Here is a 25,067-nt window from a genome sequence, read left to right as displayed (position 1 = left end):
GTCGTTTGCTTTTGTCGGCTTTTAACAATCTTTTGAATATGTGCAAGGCGAACATCATCATAGTGAGCGATAGCCTGACTAGTGAACACTTTTTCTGGGTGATTCTTTTCAACAAATTCTGAAACTTCATAGAATTTTCCTAAAATGTCTTTTATTCGGGCTGTCGGAATAATGGCTTCCTCCTCTTCATCTTTACTGAACTCCTCCTGCACTGCCGTGTGTTGCATCGCCTCCAACTCCCTCAGCTCCTCCATCGAAAGCTCCTCGTGGTGCTCCTGAATCAACTCGTCGATGTCCTCGTCATTCACCTCAAGCCCCATGCACTTTCCCAGCGAAACAATTTCGTCAACTTCAGGCTCAACTTTACCCTCCAACTCCACCTCGAACCCCTCAAAATCTCGTAGGGCAACAGCATCGGGCCACAGCTTTCTCCAAGCCGCGTTAAGGGTACGTCTGGTCACCTCCTGCCAAGCCATGACGATTATCTTGAGGCAAACAACAATATCGAAGTGCTGCTTCCAAAACTCACGAAGGGTAAGCTGGGTGTTTTCAGTGATGTCGAAACACCTCTTGTACAAGTGTTTCGTGTAGAGTTTCTTGAAGTTCGAAATGACTTGTTGGTCCATGGGCTGGAGGATAGAGGTGGTGTTAGGTGGGAGGTACAGCACCTTAATAAATGAGAACTCCTCCAGGATATCATCTTCGAGGCCGGGCGGGTGGGCAGGTGCATTATCGAGAATGAGGCACTTGATGGGGAGATTGTTCTCCTCTAGGTACCTCTTAACAGCAGGGCCAAAAACCAAATTGACCCGCTCAACAAAAAATTGTCTGGTAACCCAGGCCTTGGCATTGGCCCTCCATAGCACCTGAAGTTTTTCTTTTAATATTTTGTGGGCCTTAAATGCTCTGGGATTTTCGGAGTGGTACACCAGCAGGGGCTTGATTTTACAATCCCCACTGGCATTGGCACAAAGGGCAAGTGTAAGGCGGTCTTTCATGGGCTTGTGGCCTGGCATTTTTTTTCTCTTCTACTGTGATGAGGGTACGGCGAGGCATCTTTTTCCAAAAAAGGCCAGTCTCGTCACAATTAAAAACTTGCTGTGCAACGTAGCCTTCATCGATCAACCAATTGTTCAAATTTTCGCACAAGTTCGTCAGCCGCTTTCTGGTCGGCGCTAGATGCTTCGCCATGCCGAACAACAGAGTGGATTCCAGTCCTCCTTTTTAACTTCTCGAACCACCCACGCGATGCCTTAAACTCCTGATGTGGTTCTTGCGCCGAAGTTCCCTCGCCTGCATCCATCTTTACGAGGTCATTAAAGATGGCGGTCGCCTTTTCGCAAATTATGGTCTCGGTCACTGTGTCTCCAGCTATCTCTCTCTCCTTTATCCACACGAGTAACAACCTCTCCATCTCATTATTCACTGCCGACCTCCTCTTCAAAATGATGGAGAGGCCTTTGGAAGGAGTCGTAGCTTTTAGGGCTTCCTTTTGTTTTAATATCGTGCCGATCGTAGATGGATTACGGCCATATTCTTTTGGCGAGATCAACCAAACGCATCCCTTTTTCGTACTTTTCTATTATCCTTGCTTTGTTTGTATGGACAAAACAACTTCTTCTTCTCACCACTTTTCTCCATCACTTTCTTGGGGCCCATAGTGAATAAAAGTTAATATACACACGTAAAGTTGCAATAAACACTAACAAAAGCTGACGAAAAACTGTCCGAACACTTCGTGCTTTACTGAATTTCGCTAGTGTGAGACTGAGGCTTCGGTGATCCTCGTGGGCCGACGGGAAAACAGAAGTCCCTCCTAGCCAATGGGATGCCAAGAAGATGCTGGGCAATAGCCAATGGCAGAGCAGCTCGGACGTGCCACTTTCAAACCAAGATACAGGATGCCACAAGTATGTTTACGTTCGGTGGACTCTGGGAGCTGTGAGTAGCAGCGCGTATTTTGAAATTTTCGCCTTTCGTATCCTGAAATTTCTTTCGTAACAAGAGGCAATATTTTTCCGAAGAAGTGTTTCATAACCTGAAAATTTTGTATGTAGAGCCTTTCGTAAGTAGAGGTACCACTGTATATATATTTACCTAGTTGTTTCTTACGGGAAGGGGAGCTACACTTTTGGTGTCCTGTCTCTGTATCTTGCAGTGCCTAAATTGCTCTTAAATTTGTGTATGGTTTTTGCATATACTATTATTTCATCTAGTTTGTTCCATACATCCACACTCTGTGGGGAATTTTTTTCTTTTTCAGATCTCTACTATAACTGTCCTTTTTGAGCCTTTGCATGTCTCCATGTATTTCTCTTATCCCAGTTTAGTAAGTCTTCACTATCAAGGACTTCCATACCTTTCATGATTCTGTAGATAGTCAACAAGTCACCTCTTTCTTTTCTTTGTTCCAGTCACTAATTCTAGTTTTGACAATCTCTCTTCATGAGTTTTGAAAGTGTTGGGGCCATCTTTGTAGTTGCTTTCTGGATTCTCTCAGTTTTCCTTATATTCTTTTTGGTACTGGATATATATATATATATATATATATATGTATATGTATATATAGGATGTTCATAATAAATTTTACACTTTTTTGGAAAGGAAAGAAAAACATCATATCTTGGCCAAAAATTGATGTATTCTCAAAATTTAAAGTGCATCTCTTAGAGAATTTTTTGCCAATTACAACTCACTCAAAGCCACCACCCTGTGCCTCCACCATGGCCTCCAGGTGGGATCTGAACCTACAGTACATGGCCTTCACAGTGTCCTTTGAGAGACACCTGAACACCAGTTTGATCCTGGCAATCAGCTCATCTTTGGTGTTGCAGACAGTACGATTGGTGTCTTTTTCAACTGTGCCCAACACATAATAGTCCATGGGGTTGCAATCAGCCAAGTTGGGGGGCCACGTGTTAGGACTTGTGAAGTTGTAGAAGTTCTCAGACAGTCACTTCTGGGTTTTCCTGGAGGTGTGACACAGATCTGAGTCCTGCTGCCACACATACTGTCTTCTCGCAGCCACCCTCTCCACCCAGCCCTTGACAACAGTGGAAAGCATCTCAATATAGCCATCTGAAGTGAGTCTAAATCCCTCTTCAAAGAAGTATGTACCTAGTTGTATTTTATGGGAAGGGGAGCTATGCTCGTGGTGTCCTGCCTTTGTATCTTGCAGTGTCTAGTTTGCTCTTAAATTCATGAATGGTTTTTGCACACACTATTTTTTCGTCTAGTTTGTTCCAAGAGTCCACCACTCTATGTGGAAAAATTTCTTCAGATCTCTTCTATAACTATGTTTTTTGAGTTTCATGTCGTCTTGTGTTTCTCTTGTCCCAGTTTAACAAGTCCCCTCTATCGAGTATTTCTGTGCCCTTCATGATTCTATAGATGGTCAGTAGGTCGCCTCTCTCTCTTCTTTGCTCCAGAGTCGGTAACTCCAATTTAGCCAGTCTCTCTTCATATGACAAGTTTGAAAGTACTGGGGCCATTTTTGTGGCTGCTCTCTGGATTCTTTCTATTTTCTTTATATTCTTTTTGGTACTGGGTGACCACAATGTCACCACATATTCTAGTCTAGGCCTTATCAATGTGACTAATATTTTTTTAATCATTTCTTCGTCCAAATATGTAAATGCCACTTTTATTGATCATAGCAAGTTATAGGATGCTCCAACAATTTTGTTTATTTGTTTATCATAGGACAAGTCCATTATGCTACACTTCTTAATATCGAAGTCTACTTCCCATTTCTGACTCCAGTTCCATACCTTATTCAGGTCTTCCTGTAGTGATTCGCAATCCGTTTCAGTTTTTACTTTCCTTAACAATTTAGCATTGTCTGCAAAGAAGCTCCTGTAACATTGCACATTATCATCCATGTCATTCACATAAATGGCAAACATTATTGGAGCCAATATAGATCCTTGCAGAACTCCACTGATCACCTCCTTCCAACCTGAATATTATTCTCTGAGTACTACTCTCATCTTCCTACCAATCAAAAAGTCCTCCATCCATTTTAGTAGGTTCCCTTGTATCTCTCCTATATGTTCCATGTTTTTAAATAATTTTTTGTGTGGTACCTTGTCGAAAGCTTTTTACAAGTCCAGGAAAGCGCAATCAGCCCATTCTTGCCTTTCTTGCACTATGTCTATTAGTCTCGAATAAAAACATATTACAGTAAGTTTATGGTACATGATCTTCCTTGTCTGAACCCAAATTGTCTTGGGTTTATTATATTATTTTCTTCCAGGTGTTTTACCTATCTATTCTTGATCATTTTCTCACAAATTTTGGCTATTGTGCTTGTTAGTGAAACCGGTCTATAGTTAGCTGGTTCTTCCTTGTTTCCTCCTTTATATATTGGTACAATGTTAGCATTTTTCCAGTCTTTTGGTATTTTTCCTTCTTTAAGTGAGCAACTTATTATGTTATGTATTTTGTCCATTAGTTCTTCTTTGCATTCTTTTAGAATCCATTTTGCAATTTTGTCCGGGCTGTGCGATTTTCTGACATCAAGGTTTGATAAATGTTCCTTTATTTCTTTTTATGTTATTATTATCTCGCTCATGGGGGGGAGATCACACTTCATTTCCTTCATCCCAATATTGTGCCTTCTCTCTAGTGAAAACAGACTTGAAGTGATTATTCATAACTTCAGCCATTTCTAGATCTTCTGTGTATTCTATATTTCCTTGGTGTAGTTTCATCATTTCCTGTTTATTTTTAAGTTTACTATTCACATATCTATAGAATAGTTTGGGTTGCTCTTTGCATTTGTCTATAATGTCTTTTTCATAGTTCCTTTTTCCTCTCTTCTCACTTTTACATATTCATTTCTATAGTTTATATATATTTGCCATTTCCCAGATTTTTTTTATCTTTTCTCCATCTTTTCTAAACTCTGTCTCTTCTATCTTTTGCCTCACTGCATCTTCTGTTGAACCAGCATTTAATGTACACTCTCTCTAGCTTCTGTCTTGGTACGTGCCTATTCACTCCTTCATTATAATTATCCATCAAGGTATCCCATTTTTCTTCCACTTTTGTTTCATCCATGTAAAATTTTACCCAATTTGCATTATGAAGGAATTTCTTTAGTTTTCCAAAGTGCGTTTTGTTCTACATCAATCTTCCTTTCCTATGCTTTTCATTTCTCTCCATGTATATTTCTTCCTTTAGTTCAGTCTCATTAAGTATATGGTGACTCTTTCCAATTGGTGTCTTGTATTCAATTTTATCCTCAATTTCAGGTTCTTTTGTAGATATTAAATCTAGTGTCGACGGCTCATTATTTCTGTATCTTGTGTTTTCACTGACCCACTGTGTCATTGTATATTTCATGGTCATGTCCAGTAATACATTAACCCACAAGTCTTCTCTGCCTTTCACTGTCATGTCCTCCCAACAAATTTCTCTGCAGTTAAAGTCCCCCATAATTACCAGGTTACCTCCGCCCATTAATATCTCATTTAATGAATGCCTTATATCTTCTAGTGTTTTCATATGCTTGTTCTCTTTCCAAGCGTTCATTTTTGGGGGCACATAAGTCACCACAAACTTTCTACTTTTCATCTCCCTGTCTTCAACTTTTATCATGATCAGTTCTACATTACCTTTGCCCTCCACAATTTTTGTCACATTCAAGTTTTTCTTGGGCAAGAACATGATTCCTCCCTGTTTCTTGTCTCTGTTTTTAATCCAGTAATTGTATAGCCCTTGTCCGACATTGATGGGTGGTATTGCACCCCTTAATTTAGTCTCCACAATTCCCATTATGTCTGATTTTTCTTCTAACAGGTAGTCATTAAGTTCATTCAGTCGTGAAATAAATCTGTCGATGGCCAGCATGACGTGGCCTTCAGTAGAAACGCACGCAAAGACCATCGCAACCTTTATGTCAGAAAATCACATGGTCTGCATGGAATTGCAAATTGAATACTGAAAGAATGCATAGAGGAGTTAACGGATAGAATATACAATATAATCAAATACTTGCTCAAAGAAGGAAAGGTACCACAGGACTGGAAAAATGTAAATATTGTACAAATATATAAAGGAGGAAACAAGGTAAATCCAACCAACTACAGACCAGTCTCCCTAACAAGCACAGTAGCAAAAATATGTGAAAAAGTTATCAAAAGTAGATAGGTTAAACATCTGGAAGAAAAAAACTATACTGAATCCAAATCAATTTGTATTTAGACAAGGAAGATCATGTACAACAAACCTGATCTGCTTCTATTCAAGACTAATAGAAATAATACAAGAGAGGGATGGATGGGTAGATTGTGCCTTTCAAGACCTACAAAAGCATTTGATAAGGTACCACACAAGAAACCAATAAGAAAAATAGAATCAACAGGTGGCATCAGAGGAGAATTATTGGAATGGATGGAAGACTTCCTGACTGGGAGAAAAATGAGGGTAGTAATTAGAGATAAATACTTGAAATGGGAAGAAATTATAAGTGGTGTCCTGCAAGATTTGGTACTGGCTCCAGTCATGTTTGCCATATATATAAACGACATGGATGAAGGAGTACAGTATTATATGAATTTCTTCGCAGATGATGCAAAAATACTAAAGAAAGTAAGAACAGAGGAGGATTGTGAATCATTACTGTTAGACCTGGACCAAATCTGGAAATGGACTCAAAAGTGGGAAGTGAACTTCAATATAAAAAATGTAGTATAATGTAGTTTGGAAAAAGTAAAAACAGAATATCAAAAAATGATCAAATTGGTGAAAAAGAAGTCAAAAAAGTGAACTCAGAAAGAGACTTTGGAGTAATAATCAGCAAAGACATGACACTGGACAAACATATCAATAAAATAGTCAGAGAAACTATCAATCTATTAAGGTCAATGTAAGTGGCATTTGACTACTTGGATGAGGAAACTATTAAAAATTAGTAACACTAATAAAACCAAAACTGGAGTATGCAGCAACACTATGGACACCCAGTACTAAAAAGAACATAAAGAAACAAAGAGCAACGACAAAGTTGGCAGCAGCTCTTTCCAAATTTACAAAGATTGTCCAAATTGGAATTACCAACACTGGAGCAAAGAAGAGAAAGAGGAGATCTACTGACTATAGAATCATGAAAGGAATGGAAATCCTTGATAAGAATGATTTACTAAAATGGGACAATGGAAAAACAAGAGGACACGAAAAGAAACTCAAAGAAAGATAACTATAGAAGAGACCTGAAAAAAAATAGCTTCCCACACAGAGTACTGGATACCTGGAATAATTTAGATAAAGAAACAATGTGTGCAAACACTATTCAAGATTTTAAGAAAAAACTTGATGCTGAAAGCTACAAAGACAGGTCACCACAAGCATAGCTCCCTTCCCATATAATACAACTAGGTAAATACAATTAGGTAAATAAATACAGTTTGCGGAATTTTGATCTTCATGAAGTGCGTGACTTCATGCAGACTTTAGGCTAGCCACTTGCTGTTCTGTGCATTGTACAACTGGTCCTGGCAGAAGTTCTTCTCATCTGAGAAGAACTAGAGCATCCCAGTGTTTGACCTAAACAAGGTTTGGAATTGGAGCCAAAAGTGGGAAGTAGACTTCAACATGAAATGTAACATAATGGAGTCTGGAAAAAGTAAAAAAAAATAATATCAGGACAATACACAATTGGAACAAAGGAAGTAAAGAAAGTGGCATCTGAAAAAGACCTGGGAGTAATTATCTTAAATAACATGTCCCCTGATAAACAGATAAACAAAATTTTCAGAGAATCTTACAACTTGTTAAGATCACTAAAGGTGGCTTTTACCTATTTAGATGATGAAATTGTTAAAAAAAAAAAATACTAGTTACACTAATGAGGCCTAGACTGGAGTATGCTGTGACATTATGGTCACCCAGTACCAAAAAGAGTATAAGGAAAATTGAGCAAAACCAGAGAGCAGCCACAAAAATGGCCCCAACACTTTCAACCTTGTCATATGAAGAGAGACTGGCTAAATTGAAATTACCAACTTTGGAACAAAGAAGAGAAAGAGGTGACCTGCTGACCATTTACAGAATCATGAAAGGCACAGAAGTCCTTGATAGAGAGGACTTACTAAATTGGGATAAGAGAAATACAAGGGGACATGATAAGAAACTCAAAAGGATAGTTATTGAAGAGACCCGAAAAAAAAAGAAAAAAAAAAAAATCCAGAGAGTGGTGGATATCTGGAACAAACTGGATAAAACAATAGTGTGTACAAAAACTATACAAAATCAAAGAGTAAACTAGACACTGCAAGATACAAAGACAGGACACCACGAGCATAGCTCCCCTTCCCATAAGATAAAACTAGGTAAATACACATATATATGCATCAATAAATATAAATATCTAATCTAATATCTCAATATTTCAATGAAAAAAAATGAGGGGGAGAGAGAGAAATGTAGAGTACCATCCTGTTGGTTAACCACATCAGATGAGAGTGACTCACTTCCAAGAGTGTGAATGCTCCCAGCTCTCAGCTGGCCTCCACTTAATCCCATCGATTATCATTTACCCTCCCTAAACATCATCTATTTTTCTATACAGGTCTAACCCACCTATTTGGGGTATTATGAGGGTGTGTGTATAAAATCCTATGTTATGGAAACTACCCTAATTCCGATTATGCAGAATTTGTGTAGATAACCTAAGGCATGGACCTGTCTCCTTGAGTTTGAATGATTAGGCCACCCACACTGGATATGTTTAAGGTTGTGAAAACACGGAGGATGCAATAGGGGTGGAGAGGAGGTTCTGGTCCCTGTTGCTAACTGCTGTGATGACTAGGGGAAGACCCAGGTTCAAAAAACTCTGAGTTCTAATGAAAGATTAATCATTTCTCTCAAACAGAAAAAAAAAACAAGATCGAAAGATAGAGGTCACCAAGTGAGCATAAGTTACAAGTTCCGATACACAGTAATGTTCACAATATCAAAAGATTTGTCAAAACAAAATATATGAGAACCAGACAATGAGTCCCTTAGAACATAAACGGCTAAAGTTGCCAGGACACATGTAAATAATCAAAGTCGAGAAATTCAACAACTATAGACACAAAAAATCTAAGTCCAGCAAAATGGAAAATTTAAGTATAAGGCCAGACAAAGAAATAGAGGAGTTAGCAGGGACTCTGTATGAACAGAGACAATTTGTCCATTGCAATCACCAATAGATATACACTTCCCAGCTAGACAATGAAGGGCTGCCAAATGTTGCCAGAGGCAATGAACAACAAGAGTTTAGAATATATCCATGGACATATTCTTTACAAAAATGGGCATACAAATAATATATAATAATGTTACCTTGTCAATCTTAGATACAAGAAGAAGTTTAATAGTTTTTATATTAAATGGAAGCTGGAATGCTGTTTCCAAAAGCTATGATCCCACGCAATTTTTAGCCAGAGCGAGCACGGACAGGTGCAACTTTTTTTCTTGCATTAATGCATGTGATATCCGAACCCAAGAAAAAAAAAAATGCAATTTCCCAAATATTATGTAAATCAGTTCCTAAGATTGACAAGATAGGTCCATAAGATAATACACATACATAAATCCTTATGCAATGAATGGAACACGTTGACAAAGCAAAAGAAGAAATTAATACGTATATAAAGGTAGCAGTAGCTAATTTGACAGTCTTTGTACGTCACGCTGACAGTTGCTCAGAGAGGCGAGCTACATGACAATACCGTGGGAAAGGCGGCATATCTCACACCTTACCAAAAGTCTACATATGCACACACGTGCACATAACCTAAACAGTAGAAGCCCGATTTAACGGATATCAATTTAGCGGAAGCTCAAATTAGTGAACTGCAAATAGCAATAACGAAAATGCTCAACTTAGCGGAAATGGTCCGCTAAGTCGACCATTTTCCGCTAGCTGTCCAGACGCGTGTCTACAGAAATAGCTCAATTTAGTGGGAACGGTCCGCTAAGTTGAGCATTTTCCGTCAACTGGCCACATGTATGTCTCAGAGTCCAATGTTACCAGATGTTACCAGATTGTGGTGGTGGAGTCAAGGAAAAATTTATAATTTAGTACTTTGGAGGTATATGAATATATATATATATATACATACTATAATATATATACAATAATATATAATTCAGTATATGTATAAAGTATAACTGTAGAAGAAATATATTCAAGTAGAAATAGATGGTATAATAAGAAAACAAAATAATGAAACAGTAAATTGATGGGAAAATTCAAAATCAGTACGTGAGAGTAATCACCACGAAAAACACTTCTATAACAACGAACTACGTTTTCTGCAACAACACAACAATAATACTCACTCTCCAAAAACCAACTGCCCAGTCCTATTAATCGCTAGAATTATGTACATCGAACCAAACAGAAAGCTATGTCTAATAGTCCCCGAAATTTACAGACAGCTCATATCATTGTTACACCACACACACACACACACACACACTTCAGCGAATGGATGGCTTGGATGACGTTCTGAAGAAAACTGAAGTCTGTGGATCCCAACGCAAAGAGAAGTGCCTAGTGTTTTTACAGGGTGGGGGGGAAATTGCTCATGGAGTAGTGGGAAAGTAGGGGAAGAGGAAAAGGGGAGGGATTACTGAGGGAAATGGAAGGAAATGAGGAGGGAGTAGACTTGGCCCAGCCAGACAAGCGAAAGGTAAACAAAAGACTGAGCGATGATGAAATGTCTAATAAAAATGTAAAGATTAGAAGTATAGAGAGGAGCAATACAGTAGAAAGTGACGAGAATATGTTCCAGGGATTTAAAGAGGGTGGGGGGGACACAACCCCCCCCCCCCGACTGATAAGACTAGAGGAGAGAGTTGATAAGGTGATTGAGGACTTGGAAAGTAGGTTAGGTAATGTTGACTCCATTTTCCAGAGAATTGAAAGGTTGGAACAACTAGAGAAGGCAAACAGAAACTTAACTGATGAAATAGAGGACCTAAAAAGACAGTTAAGAAATGTAAAGGAGGAGAATGAGAAATTGAAGAAGAATAGTAATGAAAACAGAGAGACAATAGCTAAAGAAGCTAAAAATTGGAGAACAACCCAAGAAGGGAATAAGGTTTCATTCACTGACATAGTCAAACAGCAATTGAAAGAACATAATGAAGACTCAGTTATTAAAGTGATGAGACAGAAGGAGAATATAGTAAGAGAATTAGCTGACAAAAAGAAATGTATAATTATATTAGGAATGGAAGAGAAACATAACCCAGATAGAACCGCAATAATCAAGGAGGAAAATGAAAGAGTAAGCAGTTTATTAAAATTAGTCCAGGAAGATGAACCAGAAATTATAAAGGAAATTGAGGAAAAATTCAGACTCGGAAAATATAGTACAGATAAGACCAGACCAATTAAGATTAAATTCAGGTCACAAACAACGGCAGAGAAAATTCTATCCAAAACAGGGAAACTAGCAACAAATGATCAATATAAAAAGGTATGGATAAAAAGAGAAATGAATAAGGAGGAAAGAGAGGCAGAAAAGCAGAAAAGAATTGAAGCTAAGGCAAAAAACGAGGAAAGAACGGAGTCAGAGAAAGAGAGATTCTATTGGAGAGTAGTGAACATGAAAATAAAGCAGTTCGACATACTAAAGAAAAACATAAGGGAAACAGAGAACACAATGGAAGTGGCAGAAAACTAAGAGTGTCTTACACAAATATAGATGGATTGATAACAGGATTGAATGAACTGAATGATTATTTGAAAGAAAAAGAACCGGACATAATGGGAATTGTAGAAACAAAATTAAAAGGCCCACTACCACCCAACAGTGTAGGACATGATGCATACAATTATTGGATTAGAAACAGAGAGAAAAAACAAGGGGGTGGAGTTATGTTCCTGACTAAGAAGGATATAAACGTGAAAGGTGTCATATATGGAAAGAATACAGTAGAGATGATTATGATAGAAGTGGAAGACCGAGATAAGAAGAGCAGAAAATTTGTGATCAATTATGTGCCTCCGAAAACAGCCTCATGGGAGGAGAGTGAACATAAAAGTATGTTAGAGGACACAAAGATAGCATTAACTAAAATAATGGAAGACGGAGGAAGAATAGTTATGATGGGTGACTTTAATTGTAAAGAAATCTGCTGGGAAGAAATGACAGTAAAGAGTGGTGATGAATCATGGGGAAATGCTCTACTTGAGATGATTACTGACCATTCAATGACACAATGGATACAAGAGAACACTAGGTATAGAAATGAAGAAGAACCATCGAGACTAGACTTAATAATTACATCTGAACCTAGAATAGTGGACAAGATTGAATATAAAACACCAATAGGTAAAAGTGACCACATATTGATTGAACTGGAACTTAATGAAGAAAAATATATGAAAAGAAATGAACAATATAGAAAAGGAAGAATGATGTATGAAAAAACAAACTTTGATAAAATAAGAGAATTCTTCCAACAAGAAAACTGGGAAGAAATATACAAAGAAGAAACATCAGTGGAAGAAAAATGGAATATTTTGACAAAAATTTACAAAAAAGGAGTGGAAAAGTATGTCCCAAGACAAAAACAAGAAAAAGAATATGTAAAATGCTGGTACAACAAAAGTTGTAGGGAGTTAAAAGACAAAAGAGACAAAGCCTGGACCAGATGGAACAAAGACAGAAGACCTGAAAAATGGAAAATATATACTGGTTATAGAAATGAATATGTACAAAAGTGCAGAGAGGAAAAAAGAAAATATGAAAAAGATGTTATAGAAAAGTGTAAAGATCAACCAAAACTATTCTACAGATTTGTAAACAATAAACTGAAAAACAAACAAGACTTGGAGAAATTAAGACAAGGAGGAGTTGAATACACTGAGGAAATGGAAATGGCAGAAATTATGAACAAACATTTTAAATCAGTGTTTACAAGGGAAAATATACAACCTGAAGAGATTGAGTGGAAAGAAAAAGTCCCCCCTATGGAAGAAATAGAAGTAACAAAGAATGAAATATTGACACACTTGGGTAATTTTGATGTCAGAAAATCGCATGGGCCAGATGAAATAGCAAACTGGATTCTGAAAGAATGCAGGAATGAACTGGCAGACAAAATACATAGCATAATAAGCAGTTCCTTAAAAGAAGGAAAAGTTCCAGAAGATTGGAAAAAAGCAAATATAGTACCTATATATAAAGGAGGAAATAAAGAAGAACCTACCAACTATAGACCAGTCTCTCTAACAAGTACAATAGCAAAAATTTGTGAAAGAATTATCAAAAGTAGATGGGTAAAATACTTGGAAAAAAACAACGTACTAAATCCAAGGCAATCTGGATTCAGACAAGGACGATCATGCGTCACCAATTTAATATGTTTCTATTCAAGGCTAATAGATATAATACAAGAAAGAGATGGATGGGCTGATTGTGCATTTCTAGACCTAAAAAAAGCTTTTGACAAAGTACCACATAAGAAGTTGCTTAAGAAATTAGAATATGAAGGAGGAATACAAGGTAAATTGCTAAATTGGATGGAAGACTTTTTGCAAGAAAGAAAAATGAGAGTAGTGATAAGAGACCAGCACTCAAAATGGAATGAAGTAATAAGCGGTGTCCCGCAGGGAACAGTTCTGGCCCCAATAATGTTTGCTATATATATTAATGATATGGATGAAGGAATTGAAAGCTATATGAGCTTCTTTGTAGATGATGCAAAACTACTGAAAAGAGTGAAAACTGAAGAAGATTGTGAATCACTACAGAGAGATCTAAATAAAGTACAAGAATGGAGTAGGAAGTGGGAGATGGAGTTCAATACAAAAAAGTGTAGTATAATGGAATTTGGAAAAAGCAAAAACAGAATAACAGGATCATATAATTTGGGAGAAGGAATAAAAAAAGTAGAAAATGAGAAGGACCTGGGAGTCATTGTTATGAATAATATGTCACCTGAGAAACATATAAATAAGATTTTTGGAGAAACTTATAATTTAATAAGAACAATCAAAGTGGCATTTACATACCTGGATGAAGAAATGGTGAGGAAAATCCTAATCACCCTGATAAGACCAAGATTGGAATATGCAGCAACGATATGGTCACCAAGTACAAAAAAATGTATAAAAAAACTTGAAAGAATACAAAGAGCAATAACAAAATTGGCACCAACACTCTCAAAACTATCATATGAAGAGAGACTACAAAAACTTAAACTACAGACACTAGAGCAAAGAAGAGAGAGAGGAGATTTGATAGCTATTTACAGAATCATGAAAGGCATAGAAATTACTGATAGAGAGAATCTGATAAAATGGGATGAAAGAAATACAAGAGGACACGGAAAGAAAATAAAAAAAGACAGCTATAGAAGAGATTTGAAAAAGAACAGCTTTCCTCACAGAGTAATAGACAGTTGGAACAAGTTAGATGAGAAAGTAGTGTGTGCAAAAACAATACATGAATTTAAAAATAGTTTAGATAAAATGAGATATGAAGACGGGACCCCACGAGCATAGCTCCCCTTCCCGTAAAATACAACTAGGTAAATACAACTAGGTAAATACACAAATGAGAGTAGTGATAAGAGACAAACACTCAAAATGGGATGAAGTAATAAGCGGTGTTCCACAAGGAACAGTTCTGGCCCCAATAATGTTTGCTATATATATTAATGATATGGATGAAGGAATTGAAAGTTATATGAGCTTCTTTGCAGATGATGCAAAACTATTAAAAAAAGTGAACATGGAAGAAGATTGTGAGTCACTACAGAGTGATCTCAATAAAGTATGGGAATGGAGTAGGAAGTGGGAGATGAAGTTCAACACTAAAAAGTGCAGTATAACGGAATTTGGAAAAAGCAAAAACAGAATAACAGGATCACATAAATTAGGAGAAGAAGGAATAAAAAAAAAATAGAACGTGAGAAGGACCTGGGAGTCATTGTTATGAATAATGTGTCACCTGAGAAACATATAAATAAGATTTTTGGAGAAACTTATAATCTAATAAGAACAATCAAAGTGGCATTTACATACCTGGATGAAGAAATGGTGAAGAAAATTCTAATCACTCTGATAAGACCAAGATTGGAATATGCAGCAACGATGTGGTCACCAAGTACAAAAAAATGTATAAAAAAACTTGAAAGAATACAAAGAGCAATTACAAAATTGGCACCAACACTCTCAAAACTATCATATGAAGAGAGACTAGCAAAACTTGAACTACAGACACTAGAGCAAAGAAGAGAGAGAGGAGATTTGATAGCTATTTACAGAATCATGAAAGGCATAGAAATTATTGATAGAGAGAATCTGATAAAATGGGGTGATAGAAATACATGAGGACACAGAAAGAAAATCAAGAAAGACAGCTATAGAAGAGATCTGAAAAAGAACAGCTTTCCTCACAGAGTAATAGACAGTTGGAACAAGTTAGATGAGAAAGTGGTGTGTGCAAAAACAATACATAAATTTAAAAATAGTTTAGATAAAATGAGATATGAAGACGGAACATCAAGAGCATAGCTCCCCTTCCCGTAAAATACAACTAGGTAAATACACATGTTGCAACAAATTACTGCACGTTGCTATTTGTTTGCAATTCACGATTGTGCTGCCTATAATTCACAATAATATATATACTGTATGTGTGTGTGTACACTAGGGAATATTTAGGTACATATCATTTTTACAATCCGCTCTGGCAACACTGTTACACCAACGCTCACTCGCTCAATTTAATGGAAAATTCACTTTAGCGGACTGGACCTTGGCTGAATTAGTTTGTTAAATCAGGCTTCTACTGTATTTACATATATACGTAAATATTTTAGTTCTTGACTACGACGGGTCTATAGTCGTAACTCTGCGCACTCCATCCAAGTCATGTAGACTTGGAGAAAGAAAAGGGGGGAAAAGGGCATACCTTACATGACATCACCATGAACAATAACACTATATATATCAGTACTCGTCAAAAGTATGTGGCACCCATTGTCTAGGGATGATCCAGCAGTGCAGCCTCTTGTAGGCTGGACACAGCAGCACCAAATGGTATAGAAGTGATATACAAGGGTCGTTCCAAAAGTAATGCCTCCTATTTTTTTTATTCCAACCGAAGAGATTTGAGGAGATTGCAAATTGCATTGTTATGATGACTGAACTTATGCACTCATGACCTGAAAATTTCATCTCTCTGTTGCAGATATTAATGGTGTGATACTCTAAGAAAGCAATCCCTGTTATGGACATGCATCAGAAGCAGAGATGCATCATTGAATTCCTCCATGCAGAAAAATTTGAACCAATCAACATTCACCAGCGCCTGGTGAACATTTACGAAGCCAATGCAGTTGATGTCAGCACAGTTAGGAGATGGGTTTGTCGATTTCAGAGTACGACAGAGATGAGTGACAAAGTGCACTCCGGACGCCCATGCACAGCCACCACCCCGGAAAACAAAGTGCGCCTCGATCAACTCATCCACGATGATCAGCGGATAACAGTGAATGAAATGCGTGTAGAGTTGGATGTGGGTGTCAGTGCACTGGAAACGATGTTGTCATCCCTAGGATACAGCAAAGTGTGTGCTAGGTGGGTTCTACGAATGCTCACGCAGGACCAAAAGGACCACCAACGGGATGTCTGTCAGGACTTGTTGGATCCGTACAAAGCCAAAGGTTACAGATTCTTGGACAGCATCATCACTGGTGACGAGACATGGTGTCACCACTATGAGCCGAAGTCCAAACAGCAGTCAATGGAATGGCACCACTCACACTCCCCAGCAAAGAAGTTCAAGATGCAGACATCTGCAGGCAAAATGATGTGCACCATCTTCTGGGACAGGAAGGGTGTCATCCTCCTGGATTTCTTGGAACCAGGGATGACTGTCAACTCTGACCGTTACATTGAAACATTGACCAAACTGAAGGCCTGGATTGCCCATGTAAGGCCAGAGAAAAGGAAAACATTCCATTTGCAACACGACAATGCCAGGCCACACACAAATTTGAAGACCACGGAGTGTGTGACAAAGTTCGGCTGGATGGTGCCGTCTCACCCACTGTATAGTCCCAACCTGGCACCGTCAGACCTCCACTTGTTCGGACCTCTGAAGGACACATTACGTGGGCAACATTTCCCCCAACAACAATACTGTAATCACAGTTGTGAAAAAATAGACCGCCTCAGCAGGCACTGACTTTTACAACCAAGGCATCAAGTCTCTTGTTCATTGCTGGCAAAAGTGCATTGAGAATGGTGGTGACTACGTAGAAAAATTAATTCTGGAGCACAAAAGGTTGCTCATTTTAATAGTGCCACTCCCGTCTTCGTAGCTCTTCAACTTTTTGAGTTAAAAAATAGGAGGCATTACTTTTGGAAAGACCCTCTTAAGAAGAACAGTAGAAGCGAGGAGAATAGAAAATGTAGGAACTCAGCATTCTTCTGTAAGTAGAGATTTGTCTCCAAACATAAACAAAATTCTGCACAATTCTGGTTTGTAGGAGTGCCACTACAGTCCTAAACTATTGACTGTATATAACTGCAACTAGTACCCCAGTATGGGTCATTTCATGGTAGGTAATTTAAAGAATTAACTCGGGATGAAAAAGATTGTTACAGATTTTGCAAATTGAATTTTCTTAGGTAATACAAGTCAAGCTGGAAAGTTCCATTTATGGAATTTTTGTACAGTATACTATATTGCTACTGACATTGCTACATTCTTTCTGACCCAGGGCAATGGGCAAGATGCAAGGATGACCCATCATCCAGGAGGAGAGAGGAAAAAAAAAAAGTGAGGGGTGAATGGGAGTGGAGTATGTGGGGATAAAATGGGTGGGAGTGGATTTATGTATGCCTTTGATATTGGCTACCTCCCTTGTAAGGGGGAAAAGCTGTTGTTAGTATGTATGTATGTATGTATACTGTATTATAGTGCTATTATTCATTATTGTTGTTTTTTAGATTTTCATTTGTATGTAATTCCTATAGATATTTGTGTCAACTTCAGAGAACATTCTTCCCATCTTTTCAGTATAACTTTGTCACAAGAGTCACATCATTAGTAGTAGTGCGACCTGAAGACCAGAACATACAGGATGAAGATGACCTGGAATATGAGGAGGACCTGAAACATGATCTGGAATATGAGGAGGACCTGCAACATGATCTGGAATATGAGGAGGACCTGCAATATTATCAATATCATCAGGGTTATGGGAGGGACATGGAAAATGATCGTTCAATTTATCATGAGGATTATGATTATTATGATGGAACACATTCATCACAATTTGATATAACCCTGTCTGCTGGAAAAGATAATAATAAAGGTAAATTATTTTTCTGTTTGCTTGAACTTGTGTCAGGAATCACTATGTGCATGAAGGTCCAGAGGTGGTCTGGGTATATCAAAAGAATAAGGAACAACTAATGGAGAGTGTGCAGTGAAAAACTAAGTGAAGGGATACCAAGAGGAAGATGTAGGATGGCCTAGATGGTTGAGTGGGGAGATGAGATTTGAATGGATGTATTTACCTAATTGTAGTATACAGGACAGGAGCAACATTTGTAAAGCTCCATCTCCTATTCCTCAATCTATCCAGCCTTGTAACCCTTACCATACTTTTCAGACATTTCATCTCAAACACATTTAAACTCTTCCTCTCTTAAATTCCATGTCTTTGCCCCATACAGTGCTGTCCGCACAATCACCCCTTCATACAATCTCCTCTTAACATCCATTCACAAATGCCTATTTCTCATTATACTCTTTAATCCCCTAAGGCACTTACATCTCTCAATCTATAATTCATCTTCACCTCTGCTCCTTTTCCTGCCACATACAACTCCAAGTACTTAAAGCTCTTCCTACAAAGACAGAACACATTAACTCCAAAAATTATATTTTTTTTACAATTTTGGTATCTATGGAATCAGCAGAAAGAAACAAACCTTATTCTTAAGGTGAGTTTCTGTCTTAAGGGGGGACTGAACACCTTAACAAAAAAATATCATATAAAAAAAAGTTTATGGTCTTTCAACTTGAAACTTTCAGGTTTTAAGATATAGGTAAAAATATATTGTGAACCCGAGAACTTGCTACGTCTTGACATCATAAAGTTATGATGTCATAAAAAAAAATCATGTAATTGAATACATACATCATATTTTTTGTTCTACAGACTTATGCTTTTTCATGGTAATACTTATAGATCCTAGAAATACTTTCATGCCTGGTTTTTTTTTTTTTTTTTTTTTTTAATTTGCTATATGACATGAGATATAGGTGTCGTAAGTATGGTCACTTATGTCACCCCTTTTTCAGCTTTTTTTTTCCCCCACATAGATGGAGCCCGTCACTCTCTTTTTCAAGATATCGGAAAAAAACAGACATGAAAATAAAAATATACCTATTATACACTACCAGAAGCATTTTTAGGCTACTACAATTGATTAAAAAATTTTGGCATATTTTTAATTGCAAATATTTGTGGTTTTGAGATACGAGCGTTTAAAGTTTTCAGCATTGTATATCTGTTATTTATCGTGCGATTTTTATTATATTCACACACATTATTATATAATGTATATTGAATAAGTTGACAGTAAATATTTATATATATATATACATATCTACTATATATATTACATTAAAATGTATTTGTTACTCGCCAAGCGGTCCTTTTCATAATTGAAGATTTTGCGCTTTTACCGGTTTAAAACCTCACTGCTGGGGTGTCATCACTTTGTCAAATCATTGCAGAGCGGTTTATTTTTTACCAGCAATGAGCGCATTCCCTCTGCTCAAACACAAATTACCAAACAGGTGTTTGATAATCCTACACAGGCGCGATCCCAGCCCCGTATGTTTCTCCTTCGCCATCTATTTTCTCTTCCTCCTTCTGAATTTTCTTCATCTTCTTCTCTTCATCTAGAAGAAAACACTTTGTCAGCTGTGTTGTCAGGTGTGGTATTTGGTGATGGAGACGGTGTTGGCAGTGGTGGTGACGTGCAAGGCGATGGCATCCCTCCTCCAACCTCTTACGCCTTGCCCTCCTTCTAGTACAACTTTCATTCCACATTTGGCTCAGTTTTTTCATCTTTTCCTTGGTTTTCCTCTTCATCATGATGCAGTTGATGATTGGACATCTAGTAAGTGTAGTACAAACACTCCTCGTTTAACGACGACAATTGGGACCAGCGCGCCGTCGTTAACCGAATTGGTCGTTAAGCAAAAGTGTATACATATACGTACATGTACTGTATGTACAATGTCCAGCAATACATGTATCTTTATTTTCGTGTATTTCCCTCTTTTATACAGTACATTAAAGCTTTATTTACTGTTTATTTACGGTGGTTATGTTCCCGAAATTACCATATATGACCAAATCCGCGTATGCTGACATTCCATATTGAATACCGGGGTATTTTTTTTTAGTTTCGACCATGGGCGCAATATAGCAATAGAAAATTAATTATTAATTTTGTAAATTAAAATGTATCAACGTAATATGCAATTTTGTGGGCGGAAATGAAAGTAAAAAATTCCATGCTACAAGAAAATATGCTAATGAATGAAGTCGGTAGCATAGGATTGGGACGCCATCTTGTCGTCTGCCAACGTCTCTCACGACGACGACAACGAGGACGAGCCGGATGACATTTAATTTGCAGGTAATGATTTATCAAACACAGGTTAGGTTAGTTTAGTTTAGGTTAGGTGAATTTATCATCCTTTCATTTCCTCGACATCGGCATCTATCATAACAAACATGGTGTACCATTCGTCCGACATGACTTCGTTACTTACAAAATTTGTTTTAGCACCTTTTTTTTATTTCCGCTCACAAAATTGCATATTACGTTGATACATTATAATTTACAAAATTAATAATTAATTTTCTATTGCTATATTGCGCCCTTGGTCAAAACTAAAAATTTACCACTACCGGTATATATTGTACCCCAGGTAGTTTTTCCAGCTTGCAGGATGGTAATGTAGACCTAAGCTTCAGAACACTTAACCTCGCAGCTAATATCCACCGTACAAGTTCATTTATAACATCATACAAATTTGCCTCAGCCAACTTAATTATCGTACACGACGTCATAACTTCGGGAGATTTACGTTAAACGAATATTGGTTTGTCATAAAGCCCGTCGTTACTCCGAGTTGTCGTTAACCAAGTAGGTTGTTAAACGAGGAGTGGGTGTAATGTCCAGGAAATAAGGCAAACAGCGACACAGGAACACAATATCGCCACAGTCAATGAGGTGTTTATGCATCAATCTACTCTGATGTTTGATGGGTAACTTAGGCTTGAAGCGTGCTGTGCACACCACACGGAAGAGGAGGTCACGCTGATGCCAGACATACAAAAATATAGCCGTTTCATGGAATTAGACAAGCGAAAACAAGACATATTTATAGATATTTAGGCCCTATTCTTGCATGAGCCATTTAAATTGACACGCCCCCTGGGCCCTTTAAACTCCCTCCATTATGCTGGGGAGGAAAAAGTCATTCATATTTTGCTTTTAGGATATTTGTATTATTAACCATTATATCAGGGTCTCAACAGGTAGACTGCATTAACTCCACATGTCTTCTACATTATTAGAAGGCATAACACATTGACTATTTGCTTAACATTTTGTGGAAATCAAGCATAAAAAAATAACAGTTCTTATGCCCATCCCCAGGTTTGCAAAACTACAAGATGCAGATATAAGTAGCAAAAAAGCAATTAGCGGTCAAACCTTTACTATAATTTTTTTCTTCAAATTTTGGAGTTAATGCATTTTATCTTTTTATGGCAGAGCTATCCACTTCCTCCAGCCTCTCTCCTTTAAAATTTCCAAATTTCTGCCATGCTCTCCCCTTGTGCATCTCATCACCCTTTACCCACATTTACCTTCCCAAATTCAATCACTAAGTCCCTTAATCCACTCTCTGACCCTGCCACAAGTGCAGTGTCATCAACAAACAACAACTGGCATAGCTCCCACTTTTCTCTATTTTCCTTAACCATCTCCAATCCCCAACCCATTACCCTTGCATTTACCACCTGAACCACCCCATTCATGTACATATTGAACAGCCAAGGAGACATGACACCCCTGGCATAGTCCCACCTTTACTTCAAACCACTCACTCTCTCCATTTCTAAATCAAGCACAGGCTCTACTACTCTCATAAAAACTCTTGACTGCCCTTAACAGCTTTCCTTTAATCCAATGTATCTGCAAAACCTCCCACAGTGCCTTCCTGTCTACCCTGTCATAAGCCTTTTCCAAATCCACAAAGGCCCAAAAAACATCCTTACCTTTTGCTAAAGCTTTTTCACATATCTGTTATACCACAAAAATCTGATCCATGCAATCCCAACCTGTCTTAAACCCACACTGTTCCTCACCAATTACTCCCTTTGTTCCTCTCCTAATCCTCTCAATCAAAACCCTCCCATAAGTGTTCCCAACTACACACAACAAACTGATCCCTCTGAAACTACTATACTCACATTTGTCCCCTTTTCCCATCTAAAATGGAACTGTACAGGTATTCCTCCAGTTCTGAGGCACTCTACCCTCTTTTAGACACACATTAACCACTTACATACGGTGACGCCTACGTAGGCGTCGTGAGGAGCAAGTGGGTACACAATGATGCCGACGTCGGCGTCTTGATTATATTTATTGTAGTTGTACCTACGTAACCTCCATTCTCTCTAAACTGGCTTCATCATATTTTCTATGGTTATCAAAATTCACGGGTGAAAGAGAACGAACAATTGAGCATTGACTTTATTTTTTATAATGCGATTATTATGATGCAAGATCGCACGTCGGGCAGCTAATGCTGCCAGACGTGCGATGTGCCCCGGAGTGAAGAGGTTAAACAACCTCACCAGCCAGTCCACTATTACTGTACTACCCTTCCTCAAAGAATCTGCATGACACCCATCTAACCCAGGTACCTTACCTGCTCTCATCATTTTAATAACTAACTTGGTACAGTCTTCTCATGAGTTTTGCATCATCTGCAAACATGTTGGCATAGCTTGTTCTGTATTCCATCATGGCATTGATATAAATAAAAAATATTACTGGTGCAAACACTGAACCTTGTGGAACTTTACTTGTTATTACTCTCCATATTAATATCCTTTACTACTGTCTCCATCTTTCAAAAGATCTTTCATCCATTTAAGTAGTTTGGCTCATAGTCCTCCAATATGCTCCAATTTCCACATAAGTCAATGTGAGGTTCTTTATCAAAAGCCTTCTCTAGGGTAAGGTACACACAGCCTCTCTCTTGCAGGACATCAATCATAGTTAAGTAAAATTTCAAAAGGTTTGACACACATGACCTTCTAGATCTGAAACCAAAATGATTGTCAGCCAGAATGTTAATCCCTTCAAAGTATTTAGTCCATTGATCTCTCACAATCCTTTCACATAATATCACTATAATGCTGGTCAATGATACTGGCCTATAATTTAGTAATGTCTCCTTACTTCCACCTTTGTGAATTGGTACCACATGAGGCCTCTTCCAATCAAGTGGCACTATGCCTTCTTTTAATGAACAGACAATAAGACTGAATCTTGTCCATCAGTTGCTCCTTACAAAATTTGAGTATCCAGTTTGAGATCCTGTCAGGGCCTGAAACTTTTGTCACATCCAATGATCCCAAAAGATTGAGCATTTCCCTCACTTCTCCACTTGTATCTTCTAGACCTAAGTTCCTACCCCCATTGCTTTCCTCTAAAATATTGCTCTCCTTTATGAAAATAGATTGGAAACTTTCAGTTTTTGTTTCTGCCTAAGCTGAGGCCTCCTCAAAAATATTGCTACCCACTATTAGCTTGGTGAATACTTTCCCGTGCGTATTTACCTAATTGTAATTTATAGGAAAGGAGCAATTCTTATTGGGTCCCATTTCTTACTCTCCAATCTATCATACCTACCCTCAAATTCATGAACAGCTCCAACTCAATATATATCTTTGATTTCCACTTAAAATATTTAGATTGAAATTCATGTATTGGCTGAGCTTGGATGTGTATTTACCAAATTATAGTATACAGGAAAGGAGCAATACTCATGGGGTATTGTCTGTTACTTCCCAGTTTATCATACTTAGCCTCAAATTCATGTTCAATTCCAACTCAATCTACATCCTTTATTTCCAAAAATCATATTTAGATTTGAATTAATTATTCATGCATCTATACAGAAAACTGTATTTCTTCACATCCTTTAGACATGTGGTCTAACTTAATTTGTTTCCATGACCTCTCAAAGCCCACCCATCCTTAATGTACATATATATAGTGTATATCCATGAATATATTTTATATTCCTACCCATATATTTGCTGTCTCTTTACTTACAGGTTGGATGATATCTATCATATTGATGATGGTTCTTCACTTGCTGTATTGAGCTTGTAAGGTTAATGCCAAAGACAAGAGAACTTCTTGCAGAATATAGTGCTACATGAAAATATGAACTGTATTATTGTATATACAAATGACCTTTTCCCTTTTGTAAGGGGGTTGGCTGAGTCAAAGCATACATCTCTGGAAGTGTTGTAATGACACATTGTGACAAGAAACCATGATTGAAGTGGAAGATCATATATATATATATATATATATATATATATATATATATATATATATATATATATACTGTATATGCTGGTAACCACTTAAGAAAAATTCATGTGGCTGCATATACAAGGTTCCTTGTAAAGATTGTGGGAATTTTTATGTAGGACAAACAGGTAAAGATCTCTCAACTAGAATAAAGCAACATAAATACAGTGTCAGAACAGGACAAGACTCTAATACTTTACTTGTGCACATGAGGGATCATAATCATTGTATAGACTGGACTAAGGCATCGTCAGTTTTATCATGTAATCCTATTGTTAACAGGAACATCATTGAAAGTAGCCTTATCAAACAAATTGAGTCAGTCAATTTGAACATAAGTAATGGTATGTATAAATTAGATAATTACATAATTAAGAACATTTGTAAACAA

At 37.5% G+C, this 25,067-nt stretch overlaps 1 protein-coding gene across 1 annotated transcript in view; it reads left to right on the top strand.

Moving 5' to 3' along the window:
- The window catches only part of LOC143027647 (inter-alpha-trypsin inhibitor heavy chain H4-like), a 191,203-nt gene extending 166,523 nt beyond the window's left edge, over positions 1 to 24,680 (top strand). The window contains exons 16-17 of the mRNA XM_076189048.1: positions 18,042 to 18,339; positions 24,412 to 24,680. Of these exons, the coding sequence (XP_076045163.1) occupies positions 18,042 to 18,339; positions 24,412 to 24,461 (348 nt within the window). The 3' untranslated portion in view covers positions 24,462 to 24,680. The remainder of the gene's footprint in view (positions 1 to 18,041; positions 18,340 to 24,411) is intronic.
- Positions 24,681 to 25,067: the final 387 nt, after the last annotated feature.

This window comes from Oratosquilla oratoria, chromosome 1 (genome assembly GCF_046742065.1).
Source record: "Oratosquilla oratoria isolate Oo_2021 chromosome 1, ASM4674206v1, whole genome shotgun sequence".
Lineage (NCBI taxonomy): Eukaryota > Metazoa > Arthropoda > Malacostraca > Stomatopoda > Squillidae > Oratosquilla > Oratosquilla oratoria.
Note: the sequence above shows the minus strand (reverse complement) of the source record. Positions and strands in the feature narration are given on the sequence as shown.